At 51.1% G+C, this 14,521-nt stretch overlaps 4 protein-coding genes across 4 annotated transcripts; 1 reads left to right on the plus strand and 3 right to left on the minus strand.

Moving 5' to 3' along the window:
* Positions 1-1,664: 1,664 nt before the first annotated feature.
* Positions 1,665-2,367, minus strand: NEUTE1DRAFT_69643 (uncharacterized protein; the record flags this gene model as incomplete). The annotated part of the gene is made up of 1 exon (XM_009856352.1): positions 1,665-2,367. The coding sequence occupies one exon, from the start codon at positions 2,362-2,364 to the stop codon at positions 2,032-2,034; it is 333 nt and encodes a 110-aa protein (XP_009854654.1).
* Positions 2,368-4,439: 2,072 nt separating this feature from the next.
* NEUTE1DRAFT_104157 (uncharacterized protein) lies at positions 4,440-4,977 on the minus strand (the record flags this gene model as incomplete). The annotated part of the gene is made up of 3 exons (XM_009856353.1): positions 4,440-4,623; positions 4,734-4,740; positions 4,803-4,977. 3 exons carry the CDS (start codon positions 4,975-4,977, stop codon positions 4,440-4,442), a joined length of 366 nt encoding a protein of 121 aa, XP_009854655.1.
* A 7,714-nt stretch (positions 4,978-12,691) lies between these two features.
* Positions 12,692-13,106, plus strand: NEUTE1DRAFT_118301 (uncharacterized protein; the record flags this gene model as incomplete). The annotated part of the gene is made up of 1 exon (XM_009856354.1): positions 12,692-13,106. One exon carries the CDS (start codon positions 12,719-12,721, stop codon positions 13,061-13,063), a length of 345 nt encoding a protein of 114 aa, XP_009854656.1.
* Positions 13,107-13,228: 122 nt separating this feature from the next.
* Positions 13,229-14,027, minus strand: NEUTE1DRAFT_148978 (uncharacterized protein; the record flags this gene model as incomplete). Its single annotated transcript, XM_009856355.1, has 2 exons — positions 13,229-13,247; positions 13,783-14,027. The coding sequence occupies 2 exons, from the start codon at positions 14,025-14,027 to the stop codon at positions 13,229-13,231; spliced, it is 264 nt and encodes an 87-aa protein (XP_009854657.1).
* Positions 14,028-14,521: the final 494 nt, after the last annotated feature.

Genomic DNA, 14,521 nt, shown 5'->3' on the forward strand with positions numbered 1-14,521 from the left:
GCTGTGTCATGGGCCTGCATCGATACATACTACTATACCTCCACTACCCATGTCTGTTTTTTTTTTTTTTTTTTTTCTCTTTTTTTTTTTTTCCCTCCTATACGTGATTTCTTCGTTCCCGCCCCAGAAAAAGCTGCAGCAGTTTCCGGCTCCGGCCCCGGCTCCGACTCCGGCTGGGTTGGGCTCCGGCTGGGCTTGGTTCCGGGCCCACTTCCCCCCGGTTGGCCGGTGCTGACCATTACTCTACTCTACTCTACACTCCACACAGGTATCAGCATCCGCATCTTCCATCACACTACCTACACACAGCATCAGCATGAGTATCGCTCATCCCATTCCCAACTAACTCACCCGGTGAGTGAGCAAGCGTTACCTCTATCCATCTTTATTTTACGGGGGTCTACCTACGTAGCGTTTTGGTATAAAGGTAGAGGTATCTATGGTGTCTTACACTACTTGCAGACGGGAGAAGTCACTCGTTTGGTCATCATTCGAGTTTGAGTTTGAATTTGAGTTTAAGTCTGACTTTGAGTTTGCGAGTATGCATGTGCGAGCGGAGTCTAAATTTCGTTCGTTGGTTAGTGTGTCCGTTCACGGGGCGCTGTTTTTGTTGTTTTTGTTGTTTTTTTGTTATCGTGGGGGAGAAAAAGAGGAAAAAGAGAGAGAGAGAAAAGGGGAGATGAACCAAAAAAAAAAAAAAAAAAAAAAAAAAAAAAAAGGAAAGAGAGAGAGAAACATCGGGCGGATCAGATCAAATCATATCAATTCAGAGCCATATGCACGCACTGATGATCAGTAAGTGAGTACAGTAACAGTAGCGTGCCTCTACAGATATCCCCAACCACACACCCACGGTTAGGTACCTAAGTCTCTACGCCCTACGCCCTACAGTCTGGCCCCTCCATCCTGGGCAGACAAACAGGCAGGCAGGTAGGCAGTCTAGTCTGTCTTCATGTGTACAGCAACATAATCCTCCTCTTGTGAGGTAGCTTTGTTCTGGGTAAACAAAACCCGCTGGCTACATACATACATCCAAATGTCTGCTGAGAATCTTCGTGGTTTACTCCTGGTTAGGCTACCTAGTTGGCCAAACCGACCTACCTCTAGAAGAATTCTTCCACTGTTCTTTTGCATACACTAATTGGTTCTATCATTGTTAGTTGATTCGTTGCGCCAGGGATCTCAGCTGAACTCAAACTGACTCATTGACTGCTGATCGGACAGGCAAACTAGATCACCTCTTACCTCTATTTGTCGGCGGAATTTTCTATCGGTATTTTTTTTTTTTTTTCCTCGTCTTCTTGCTGTCCCTCGAGCTCACCATCCCACGTTACTATGTCTTCAGGAAACACAATCTTTCTTCCCAAGAGAGTCATTCGTAGCGGATGCAGCTTATGTATATTCCTACCCGAGTGATGGTCAGACTACGTCAATCACCACCTTTTGCTGTGCCGTCTAGTCTACCTGTTATATCCTGCCTGCTGAGCCGAAAATTGAAGCTGGACTTGCTTAAAAGAATCATCATCCAGGAACCATCATGGATTGGCGCACATACTGAACTATCTTGGTATCCTTAAATGTCCAAAATTGGATAAAAAAATTGCTATGGGACAACGTTGTGTACCTACCTATATATGAATCAAAAGAAAACGTTGGAAAGATTTGGACCAATCATTCTCTGTGTGCTTTTCTCTTTGGCCCCCCTTCTTTCTTTCTTATCGCCTTTCTCTTTTTTGTTTCATACATTCATATATCCCAATTTTTCTTCCTTGTGTTTCATCAAACCATTACCCGTGCAAGTCATTTCATCATTGTGGCATCCTAACGGCCACCTACCTAACCACCGCTACCGCATGCCTCATCTCCCCATCCACCACCACCACCACCAGCAGCAGCTGCGTTCATATCACCACCCGTCCATCCTCCATTTTCTAACCAACCAGAAAAAAATATTAGGAAAAGGTGCGAGAACACCAAGGAAGCCTTGACAAAACAACCAGAAAGAAAATGTCATACTTGCACCGCCACACCTCAACAGATACTCCTCTGCTTCTCCTCGTGCCCCCTCCACAGCTCTTGAATCTGCCCCCGCACCCCCAACATATCCGCCTGCGTCTTCTCTATGGTGGCTCTGCGATTTCCCTCGCGTGTCCAGCGTTCAATATCCTCTGCCATCTTGCGTAGTCTTCGATCCTTCTTGGTGATTTGCTCGCAAATTTTGCAAGGAGAAGGAATAAAGTTGGTTTCGTAGACGAGCTTGAGTCCGCACGTCTCGCCCGTGCGGTACTCCTTGTTGCACTGCTGGCGGAAGTTTCCCCACTTCCAGTAGCCGCAGGACCAGAGGGTTTGTTCGAAGTAGCACATTTTGGGTGGTAGTAATTGGTGGTAGGGAGAAGGGAGGTGTGGCTGGTTAAATGGGGTGGTGGTAGCACAGTGGAAATTGGCGTGTGTGGATGGCGTGCACGTGAGGTAGGTTTGGCTTGTTGGTATCGCGGGTGTAAGCCCGTTCTGTGTGATGGCTGGAGTGATGCTTGACGGAGGCAATACTTATGGCAGACGTTGGGAGTGGAACAGGTAGACGACCGTTCAATGTTCGCTCAAGAAGCAAAATATCCGAACCGATAGTTTACTTCCACGTCTCCTTATGTCTGTCTAATCTTTGAACAAGTTAGTATAAGCACAAATATTGTTCTTCTTTGCCTCGATGGTCTTTTTCTTCATCTCCTTCGTCTCCTCTTCCTCTTCGCTCCTTTCATTTTGGACATTACTTGACTGGAGAGCTGCGAGCTCCTGCAAGCCTCCTTCAGGTAACACAACAGCATTCCAGCAGCAGTCAGTAAGCAAGCAAGGGGGGCAAGGGGCAGGAAATAGAAGCCAATCCATGAACACTGAACCATGACTTACACTTGTGACAACTTAGTCGAAACAAATTGGACCGGATGCAAGTGAACAGTTCCGCAAGCCGGGGATGAGAGGGTTGGGAGCAGTGCCGTGCCGTTCGGAGAATTCAATATCTCTGATGGGCAAAGGCAGTCGCGTTGACAGCCAAGTCGGCCTATATGGTGGGTTGTGTTGACAAACAGCTGATTGAGCGAGTGAGGGATAATAGAGGAAAGAAGTATGATCAGACTGTCTCGGTCCAAGCGGTGTTGTGCTTTGCTTGGTTGCGGCGATGTGACAATGCCAATCTGTCCTGCCGAGATTGAGCAGGATATGCCGGATGATGGAGATGGGGAATTGAGGTGATGACTATTGTTGGTATGCTTGTTTTGATGGCTGCGGTTATCCTTCGATCAAAACTCGACAGTCGAGGATACCGAGGCCATATTTATATCTTGTTACTCATCACAGACATGTTGTTCATCATCATCCCTGGTCCCTAGATGCTGTATTGTGTCGTGTCGTTTCCTTCCCCCGGTCTTCCAACGAAGAGAAAGGGAAAAAAAGAGGATCCCGGCCGTTGCAGTAGGTCCATGGTCCAGGACAGGGGGGTGGAGACCACCTACCACCATGCTAGTGCTAGAGCCCGTCAACACAACCACACGAATGGCTTCAAAAGCCACACATCGAGGGCTGGTAGGTAACGTCCATATGCGTGATGTGACGAACTGTGTGGAGAGGCGTTTTTATTTTGTTTTGGCTTCTTTCCGGCCCTCGCCTGTAATGGTAAACCATCGCAGATACAGCATGTAGTGAGGTTGTGATGGCGACCCTCTCTCCACTGGTCAAATATCCGGTGGGTAGTAGGTACCTGTTGCCAGTTCTTCCCTAGATCAGGACCCTTTACCAGTTACCCCATCTGGGGTCCTCTTGAGGTGGGTATGCTGGGTGGGTAAGGCCAAAGAACTTTTCTCTTTGGCTCAACCGAACAACCCGTGCTAAATCACGTTGTCAATCATACATTGCAGGAAGCTGCTTGCGCGAGCCGGGGCAGTGGATTGTGTATATCAGTGTGCAGTACACAGTATGTAATGGCTGGAGTAGATTGGGCACGTACCATGTGTGTAGATATGCCAGGCCTGCTCAACGACATGCCGATAATTTAGCCTCGTTCCCCCCCATGTCCCGCAGGTCTTCCGGGAGAATGGCCGTCATAGGAGCCACGTCGACCATGGCTCATTTATCATGATCCCCCCCAGAACGCCTCTTCCCCACCAGGCTCTTGAAACATCTGAGTGTCCTACAGATGAGCCGGGGTAAGCCATGTTTCTTTTTGGCCCAAGATCAGCGATGGTTCCTACTTTGGAGTGGCCACCATCAAGAAGGCCCTTCTTTCCTTTCTTTCCCAAGTCATGAGGGGCGGACTGTTAATGAGCTGAACAGATGCTGTAAAGATCGTATATCATGACGACGAGCCTAAAGTCTCCATTGCTTCTCGTCCTCTTTGAAATGGTGAGCAAGTGGCCACGCTCCGTTAAAACCAGACGGCCTATAAAGGTTTAGCGTTTTCGCTGTTCCTTCCATCTTCGATACAGTCTGTCCTCATTGGCTCTAGTGGCACTCTCCCACATGGTTCTCACATATGTATGTACCATGTATGGATGGATGTATGCGTGTACTTCGTACATGTTCCCTTGTTCTCTCCATTCCTCGTGGACCTTGCATACACGCGGACCCCTGTTGCTATGGTCATGTTATTACGACCCACTCGGGATGGTGCCTGAGTGTTGGGGAGTTGGAAGAAGTATCTGAACGGTGAGAATGTTTAGACGGCGTCAATTGAGTGCACATACCCTAGTCCTTTTTTCGCCATTGTTGTTGTTGTTGTCTCCTTCCTCTCTCTGCGTGTGCGCCCCACCGACTTTTGCTAGGCACTTCCAGTACGGGACTTGGCTGGGCCAGGTTGCCCATCAAGGAGAAACACGCAGATAGACCCGTGAGGATCTTTTCTGCTAATGGAACCAGCACTAGAGCACTCAATTCTGTATCGGCCCACATAGCAGAAGGATATCCGGCTAGCGTGGGTTTCAGGGCCATCATTTATGGCCGCAGCCGGTACAGGTGGCCGGTCTCCGGAGGCTAAGACCAGGGTTTGGACCTAAAGTAGGTCTAAGGGGTAAGGCCACAGGATCCGCAAGAAAACAAGGGAAAGCGTGCAGATGTGGAAGGTTTTCGAGGTTTGTGTCGTATATGTGAACGGATTACGGTCAAACTGGTCAACAAAAGGGCCCAATCACAAAAACTGGCCATAGTGACAGTACGACTTCAAACATCTCTGAATCCGGCTTGAACGAGAGTAGAAGCCGGTCCTTTGAACCTTGAGCCTCGAATGCGGTGAAATCGAACAAAGGTCGCTGGTCCAGAGCAGGTCGATCCTAACCACTTGGTTGTGTTCTGCCACTTCTCAAGTCTCTCACGCAGAAACGCCACCATAAGCGTGATCAGTTGGACCAGCTCTCTTGAGCTCCTGTTAACTTCCCGGATTAATGAATAACCACATATTTCTGCGTTGCGTAATGGCCAATGGTTGGTGGCCTAGGGGGCCACAGGACGGGTAGGTCACTGTACTCGGTGTCGAAGTATGGGGCCTTGCTTCGCCAGGACTGCCAACCAATGGTCAACACAAGACGTGCTAGATCGCGGGAGTTGATGGCACAGACTGGTTTACAGCTCGGGAAGCTTTGGGTCATCTGGATGGCAGTTAGTTCCGCCTGATAAGCACAATTTATTCTCAAAGGACGTTGAAACTCACGGCACCCATGGCCTACCATCAAAACCCTGAATTAGCGGCATTAGAGCGTTGCGGCCCTGGCTGCAGCCACGCTTCGAGTGTTGATAGGAGCAGACGGGGAGCAAGGGACACTCTAATAGCGCACGCTCGCAGGAACGTTCTCTCACATGAACTCTCGCCGTTATCCCGGTGGGGACGGTCAGCTTTGACCTTAAAAATTCACCCATATCAACTCCGCGGGCTGTCACACCTTCTAGATTCTGTCATATCAGTATATACCATCGACGAGTGACTGCAAGAAACAGATGGCGACGTGGCAAGCGTTGACTAGCGATGGCTTTAAGCCCACTTTAGGGATTTTCCCCCATCCATTATCGAGCTATATTGCGCCGGTGTGTTTGATATCCATATGAAGCCTAGAGGATAGCAATCGTGTCTAGCCAGGTTCAAGTCTCTCAGTGCTCATAAACATTATGATGAGCCACGTCTGGGTTCAAAGCTGGCAAAGGCCTGCTTCACGGAAAAGCCACTTGGGTTCTAGATCAGTCCTTCCAATAAAGGTAATACTGAAAACCGGGACGAACGGACGAACTGTTGAATGGAGGGATCCGCAGCACACAGCAGGGTTGAGTGGGTCGAGACCAAGGAGAGCGAAAGAACAGGAAACACAAGGGTCATGAAGGACAAACGCGCAGAGATCATGGGGCGAAGTCTTCTGGTGCCGAAAGTAAGAGGGGGGCTACCTCCTTCTGCCCTGGTAGGGACCCATAGTGGAATGAGACGTTGCTCAGAGGAACCGAGGCATCAGCTCCATCCTGATGGGGGCTGTGACTTACACTTCATCATGCTTCCTGTGGGGTGATACAAGCGGGATGATCATGAACTGCTGCGGGCTCGCGAGGTTGCTACAGTCGCAGCATACAAGACGCAATATCCGGACCCTTATTCCGGGTATGGTCTGCTTGACTATCCTGTTTCGCGTCAAGTCTGGGTTGAATAAAGGGGCCAAATGGGGAACATGAACATACCGTGTGGCTCCGACCTTGGCCTTTGCCGACTATGTGACACACGAGGACCGAATACGTTCCGCGCAAGCCTGGCCTTGACTCTTTTTGGCCTTGGCAGCCAATCCAAGTTCCATCTAAGAAGGGAATCCCCAAAATCTCCTCTTCCAGAATAGGCAGTCAATCATCATCATTTCAAATTCAAGCTCCTCAGGGTTTGAAGGGGGGTAGGATTCATTTGGACATCCTGGGGAACAGGGACAAGCCGAAAATGAGACAAGGGTGACCGGATATGAAGCGACGCTGTGGTCAAGCTTCCGCGTTATCAGGCTGGGCCAACGGGCCAAGGGAGAAAGTGGAGTTGTAGGGTAAACAAGGCCGTGGTGAGGCGACCAGGCGTTGATCTTGCCCCGTATCTCGACAGATTTTGCACGGAGTGTGTAGTCTTCTCTAGCAAAATACCCTTTTTTTTTGTCTTGTCTATTCCTGATTCAGGACCGGTCGTCATGGCCGAGTAGATCAGGAGCGGCCCGTTCCCCCATAATTTGCATCCGTATACGAGACAGGTCAAGTTCTAGCCGCGCAAAGTCAAACAATTGTTGTCGTCAGATCCCGTACACCGCCCTGGATGAAGGGAGCCTCCAAGCCATTGGAGTGTGAATGCAAAGTTTGGGACGGTAGCTGAGCGGCGTCAAGTAGGAATATGAGCAGCAGCTGCCGGCTGCGCGCCGTTGGTGAAAGAAAGATATTCGCAACTGATCGAGATGTTCTCGGCTATTTGATGCATCCGGCAGGGGTTGATGCCGTTACACCAACGAAAAGCGTTCAGAAGGCTGCCAGCCTTTTCTTTCAGAAAGAGGACGGAGCAGGTCATTGTAAAAATGTGTAAGGCGATAGTTGTGATGGCCCAAACGGTGGTGATGGCTGCTCATGCCGTCCCATATAGCGTTGATGCGATGGAGCTGGACGTTGTAAAATGCCAAGATGGGAAGTACATTAAAGAATGTACGGATTAGCTTGTGCAAGGTACAGGCTACATTATAACGCAGCAACGAGGTTAGCTCGACGTGAAGCGGCCTGAAGCGATCGAGTCACAGTTGAGAACAAGGATTTGACGGATCACTTTTCGGGAGCGACGGGTAACGGAGGGAGGTGTCTAGGAACAGCCTCAACGGAGCCAGCTGAGTCGTCTCATTGGTCGGCCCTACCTTGGGGGTAAGACGGGAGTGGACAGAGAGGGTCGCCGAACTGACGACCAGTCTTGGGCCAGTTGCTCACGGATTTGCCCTTGACTACTGTATTCTAAGGCCTGGGCGCCCGTCACAATTCGTCTTGACTCCACCTGAAACGGTCACACAACGGGCCCGTGTCTGATAATACGGTAGCCGTACCGTCATCGCTTCGACCTTTGCGTACGCAGTAGAAGACTTCACTTACGAGCAGAGTCTCGGGTGCCGCGTCGCAGTCGATGTTCGAAGACCTTCTTCTCCCCTCACTTCTCCGTCCCTGCAGACGCTCGCGCGTATGCTTTGACTGCATCATTAGTCCTGCAGGGAAATGGCTCATCTTCATAGTTCCAACGCCAACCACTTTCCACAGACATCCACAAATAAGCTCGGATCGCAAGGAATTGGACGATGTGCTGGCAGGCTGGCTGGCCCAGACTATGGAGGGTGCATGGTTCTTACACCAAGTAAGCCGGGGTAGGGGGGAGGAAAACATTATCATCCCTGTAGCTAACGGCTGAGGAGAGGGAAGGGCAACCGACTTTTTCGGAGTATCGGCGGGATGTGTGGCTCCTCCACCACTGAGAGTTGCAGGACTCCGAGTCCGGTGATTGCAAATGTGCAGGAAAAGAAACTGTTGATGCCAATTTGCCACTCGTATGCGGATTGGGCTACAGTGTGGTGGGAGTGGTGTACTTGCCCGAGAGGCGAGTACGCTCTGCCCTCACCGGCGGAGGCTCGTGGGTTTTCGAGTCGATGTGTGTACGAAAAGGGCGATGGGGAGCCGTGATAGTGATGAGAAAGTCAATGGCCGCATCACAGAAGGCCAGCCCCACGACACGTCATGAACGCGTTCAAGCATGAGCTTGCTAGAGTATGCGACCGAGCTGCAGAACGGACGGCTGGTGGGGTCCACGAGGGAGCAAACCCGATGGGCGTTCGATGACATTTCGGGGACTACCCAGAGGCAGAGGTTGAGAAGTAACAGCGAAGTATGAGCAGCTTTGGCCGGCTTGGCCAGCTTCTTCTCGGCTGATAGTCTTGGGTAGCCTGCTCGGTAAGACGATAATCATGGTCCGGTGTTTCTTGCACAAGGCTCAAGCTCAGACCGAAGAGCGTCTTGCTCCAATCGTTTAGCGAGCGTCAAGTGAAAGCGAGACCGGTGAACAGCTTCGCTAGAAACTGGAGTCTCTAACCGAAATCCGGGGCTCCATCTTGATGGTTGCACCTGATTCTTTGGCCGGATCGGGGACCTAGCTGCTCATGGTTGCTGTTAGCCGTCAGTTCACATATCGAGATTCGGCACAGTCCGCCGTCGTTTGAGAGATGTCTGTCTACTTGACACACAGTGACCGATAGGGGAAGCCCACTGGATGCCTTTGACACTCAAACCACCCTAACGAGTAACGGCAGGTGAGGCTGTCGTCCTCTGCTCCCCTGTTGCTTTCCCCTTGCCCACTGTTGGCTTGGCCCCCAGATCTCTCCCCCTGAGGCCTGAACCCTTGCCTGCCTTTAGCGGCCCCCAGGCCTCCTGTAAGCCACCGGGATCCCTGCGCTGGACGGGATGAACCAATGTTTTTGCACGGCCGAAACGGTTTGAAACTGAGTGGCCTTGGATCAGGCTGGAGCAGCTAGAGAGCTCCTCACTCTGACCTCCTTTCCCGGCCAAACTTTCAAGAAGGCTAGAGAAGGACAGAGACAAGACGGGCAAGAGAGGGGGCGTAAAAAAGGAGGGCATTGGACGCCTTGTCGACTTACACGGTGACAGCAAGCCAATGAGCGACAGGGGACTCTTGTTCAGATGCGGCAAGGCCCCATGTCCAACGTCACATCCGAGATAGCCGTACGTTGAAGTTGTTTCTAGTGTACACTAAGCCAGGGTCGGGGGTCCTGGAATTGGGGGTTGTGATTCGCAGCGCGCTTAACCGTCCAAGACGTGCCATTCAGCGAGACTGGAGCACAGGAGATGGGTCCATCATGGATTTGACGAGGCCCGCGTCATTATCCAGAACGAGCATAGCATGGATCGCTCATCAGGGGCCTAATTGAGCAGGTTGTGACTCGGTAAGAGGTGGTATGCAGAATGGAGAGAGTGGAAAAGTAAAAGGGCGGTGGTATTGGTGAGTTGAGGATGATGATGATGCGTTGGGCGACGTGGGATATGCTCAACAGAATTTGACGTTCAATTTGACGAAGTGGCCCATGTATGGTGGTGGGTGGTGATCAAGCCGAGACGAGGAGGTGAATTGGATTTGGATGATGTTCCAGGGGCAGTCAAGGGAAGTGCCCACTTGAGGCCACTGCAGCCTGTGCACACAAAAATGATGATCTGACGGGAATGGGTCAGAGGCGGCTCCTTCCGAGTCCTGTCTCACGACTGAAATGGAAAGGAAAGAGCAAAAGACCCTGTCCTCGACTGAGCCTGGGTACACTAGTGGTTCATTGCCGCGCGGAAGAGGAAACGGCGGCAGACGGTGAAGGGGGGAGGAAACCGTCGCGCTTTCCATCCCAGTAGTGTACAACGCGGCCTGGCAAGCGGCCATTGGTGAAACCGAGGGTATGCACAGACTCTTGTAAGGTCTGTGCAGTGTGCAGTGTCCGCGCTGCTTCCTCCCCCGTTCACAGTGAGCCAATCATCATCCAGGGTACAGTATGTCATGCTTCCCGCACCTGCCCTGTCGCTCTTCTGCCTGACCTCACTCCTTCCCATCGACCATCGAATCGACCCTTCATCGGCCACTTCCACCACCTTGTCAATTCACTGCAGTTCATTCAGTTTTGTCGAGCCTCACCACCATTTCCCCATTGCTCGCTTCGTTTGAACTTTTCAACTCAGTTGCTTTGACTCTTCCACTCCCGTCTTGTCTGGTCCAAATCAGCGGCCTGCAGACCTGCCCCACCATTCCGCGTCTCGGCTTGGACTCGATCCGAGAGAACAAAGTGCAGTGGTGACGTTGTCGCGCGCGGCCATCACTTGGCTCATCTTGATTCATCACCTTGATCACTCACCCTCCAAACTGGAGACACACTCATCATGTCGGCCATGATACCGTGATTTCAGCAACCCTCGTCAATTTACAAACTCACCGTGCCAAAGAACATCTCGATTACCGTCCTATACGCGACCACTTCCACCACCATAATCCAAACAATATCTCAAACACATTCCATTATCAAAGTACGGTGCCGTTTTTCGGCCTCCTGGTCCATCCATCTCCCCGTTCTGTTCACTTGGCACGCTTCGGTCCTCCTGTCATGTAACATCTCGTCATTGCGACCGCCGGCTTGACTCGATCGAGACCTGAGTCCTGCTCACATGAACAGCCCCCAACAAGATATCGTGCAGTGATACCTCGGTGATTTCTGCAAGCTACTGTACTCCATCAGGCCAAGAATCCTCCTCCTCGTCTTCTTTATCTTCTTGGTCGGCGATTCCCAGCCACCAGCTCGGCCAGGAGTACATCCGAAGGCCAATCTAGCAGACCACATCAGCCTAGCTGTATCGTCTTCTAACGCCTTCTTGATTAGGCGCACCGCGGACTCACGGATTCATACCAGACGTCACCGCTCTCCGCTTTTCTGTCGGAAAACTACCCAGCGTCCCGCGATTGGCAGCCGCGGCAAGAATAACGAACGGGAGAGGAGACGTATCTGAGCAAAAACACGCTCTTGATTCGACATTGACGCGGTTCTGGGCTCCTGGAATTATTTGTCTCGCTTCCTCTCTCCAGCCCCGCTATCAAAAGTTTCTATTTGCATGTTAACTGAGGTAAATCAGAGTGGACACCAGACGAACTCGGGGAAATAACTCGAGGCCAGACTAGGCTAGCACGACTGGTCGGTCCGTCGGACTCGCTGATCACGAAAACATCAGACGCACGTCGCCGGATTGAGCAGGAAAGCCCTTGCCTATGGCGCCATTGCCGCTCCAGTCAGGGGCCGGCCAGCGGCAGATCTGGTCCTGGCCCACCGTTGAAAAAGGGAGGGATGAGGAGCAACTCGAGAAAAGTACCCGTGTGCATTTTGCCAGCCAGACAAGTCAAATGATACTGCTCTCTTCGGGAAGCACTCCACTTCCTGTGATGGAGAGGTCTGAAGGATCTTCAAGGGAGTGGGATGGCATGGCAACAGGAGGGGTGAACAATATCCTTACTGATATCCGTCCCGACACACGTGCTATCGTGAGATTCAGTGAGCACCGGAAAGAGTCCGACACGAATTTTGAGAAGACTGGACCTCACGTGCAACTGACGGAACTACCAAACGAAGTATTGTACGAGATTCTGAGCCATCTAGACGTCTGCGATTTGTTCTCGACATCTAAAGTGAGTTTCACTTTTCTTAGGTACAATCTATACGTCTGTCCTCTTCTCCCTTTTTGTCCTTGGTGACGAGAACTCTTCTTTCTTTCCTCGTCACCGTGCCGTAAATCATTCTAGCGACCTCACATCTTGCCCTGATTACACACCATGTACACTTGCCAATCACATCACATCCATTTTCCACGTTTCTTAGCCACTTTGACCATGATGCTACACCTCTCTTGCACCTCCACCCAGAGAAGAACCGTCAAATCTTTATCCCGTACAATTCCGTCTCTTTTCTGCCTCTTCATGACTACGAAGCAAGAAACAGGGTACTAACAAAACATCCCCCAGACCTCTCACCACCTCCGCACCCTCTCCACCTCCCCCACCTTACACACCCTCCGCCTCCGCCGCGCCCGCCTCCTCCTTCCTCTATCCCTCACCTCCCCTAGCCGCCCTTCCCTCGCTGACCTGATCCGGCGCTCCATCTTTCTTACCAACACCGCCCTGATGTCCCGTAAGCTCGCACGCAAGCTAGCCTCCATCCACCTCGCCCGCCGTCTCGCCGCCCGTCCCTCGGCCGAGCAGCTGGTGGAACGCTGTGTGTTGCCGGCTGAGTGCGTTCCTTGTGGGACCAGAAAGACAGTAATGGTTGCGCCGGCGCTGGTAGCCAAGAAGAGAGCGGTGGAGAGGGAGAGGGTGAAGGATGGGTTGAGGGGGTGGATTGGCGAGGTGTGGATGGGTAGAGTGAAGGAGAGGGAGGGTAAGGTGAGAAAGGAGGAGGAGGAGACCGGGGTGGGGAGGGTTTGGAGGTTGAGAAGGTTTTGGGAGGGGGTTAGTCGAGGGAGAGTTTAGGGGTGTAGGAGGCAGGATAAGGGATGGGGATGGTTTTTTTTTGGTTTCAGTGAGCATGGCGAATAACGGATGAGTGCGTGAGTGACTGTAGACAAAGGCGTTGGATAAGTTTGTCACGATGTAAATGAGGGAGGTCTTGTTGCTTGGTTTCGGTTTGGCGTCTTCTTATCTTTCACTTGTTGATCTGCTGTTAGTCAGTTAGTTGCGATTTACCATATGCTGGACATATCAAGGCGCAAGTTTCTGTTTGAGTATAGATATCATTAGTTCAAACAGTCAATAGTTAAAACAACAATCACAGCGATGTCTTTATGGATTCCTCATAATTCAGTCCGCAGGTATATGGTGCCTCAGCTCACATCTCAGTGTCCTCAGAACAGATCAGTTGGAGCAGTAATATCGTAGATAGGTACTGTAGGCAACACATCCACCATTTGACCGATCGACTGACATCCCTTACTCATCTATAGCTGAGCTGAGCCAGCCCTCATGTGAATACCAAAAACCTCGTTCCTTCCATTCTTAACTCGACCATGTCATTTATCCATTTCTCCATTTTCTTTCACTCAGGCAACCAAATGCAAATATTTCGGCGACTTGCACTCCTCATCAATCAAGCAATCAAAGAGGTACTGCAGTGATCGTGGCCCAACTTCTTTCCACCTCCTGAGTATAAGTACCGAGGCTGAACCTCATCTCTCCTCCATCTTGGCATTTACTTCTTCTCCTCCTTGTTACCCTCCTCGACCTTAGTCTCCTCAATCTTCTTCTCCTCAGCTACAGCGGTAGTGGCAGACTCAGCGGCAGCGGCAGGCTGGGCAGGCTCAGTGGCGGTGGCGGTGGCAGCGGTGGTGGTCTCCTCGATGACAGTGGTGGTAGTGGTGGCTGTGGTTCCAGCGGGGGAGACGGTGGTCTCCTTGGTTTGCTCGCAGGCAATGGTAGTGGTGGGGGTTTGGCCGGGCATTTTCTTTTGTTTTTAGGTGGTGGTTCTTTTGGATGGTTGGGAGGTGATGATTTGTGGTTGAAATGTGATTTTTGGGGGGAGTTTGGATTGTTGGTATAGTTGGAAAGTGTGGAAAGTGGTTTTGATGTGATGATGGAGAATTTGAAAGTTTCTGGGGGAAAGAGTAGGGAGTTCGGTTCTTATATACCCTCTCGATCATCGATTCAATGCCCGCCTGAGGGACTGAGTGTTTGAGCGAACAAACGAAGTGCGTTTGCTGAGATGACTCTCCATGGTTGGAGATATGATGGTGTGTCATCTCATCTCAGTTCCTTTCCTTTGTGCTTGAGGTGATACCGTTGTGGGCAATAAGTGCTACCATTTCAAAGGATTCAAGGCAGTTTGCTACCAACGTCTCTGTCCTCATCATGCAAGGTTTCGCCGTTGGATTTGAAGACTTGAAGTGGAGGAACAAGTGTTTGTCAGTCTGGGGCCGGATGACAGTTTGAGTTCAG

The sequence above is a fragment of the Neurospora tetrasperma genome, assembly GCF_000213175.1.
Source record: "Neurospora tetrasperma FGSC 2508 unplaced genomic scaffold NEUTE1scaffold_6, whole genome shotgun sequence".
NCBI classification, from domain to species: domain Eukaryota; kingdom Fungi; phylum Ascomycota; class Sordariomycetes; order Sordariales; family Sordariaceae; genus Neurospora; species Neurospora tetrasperma.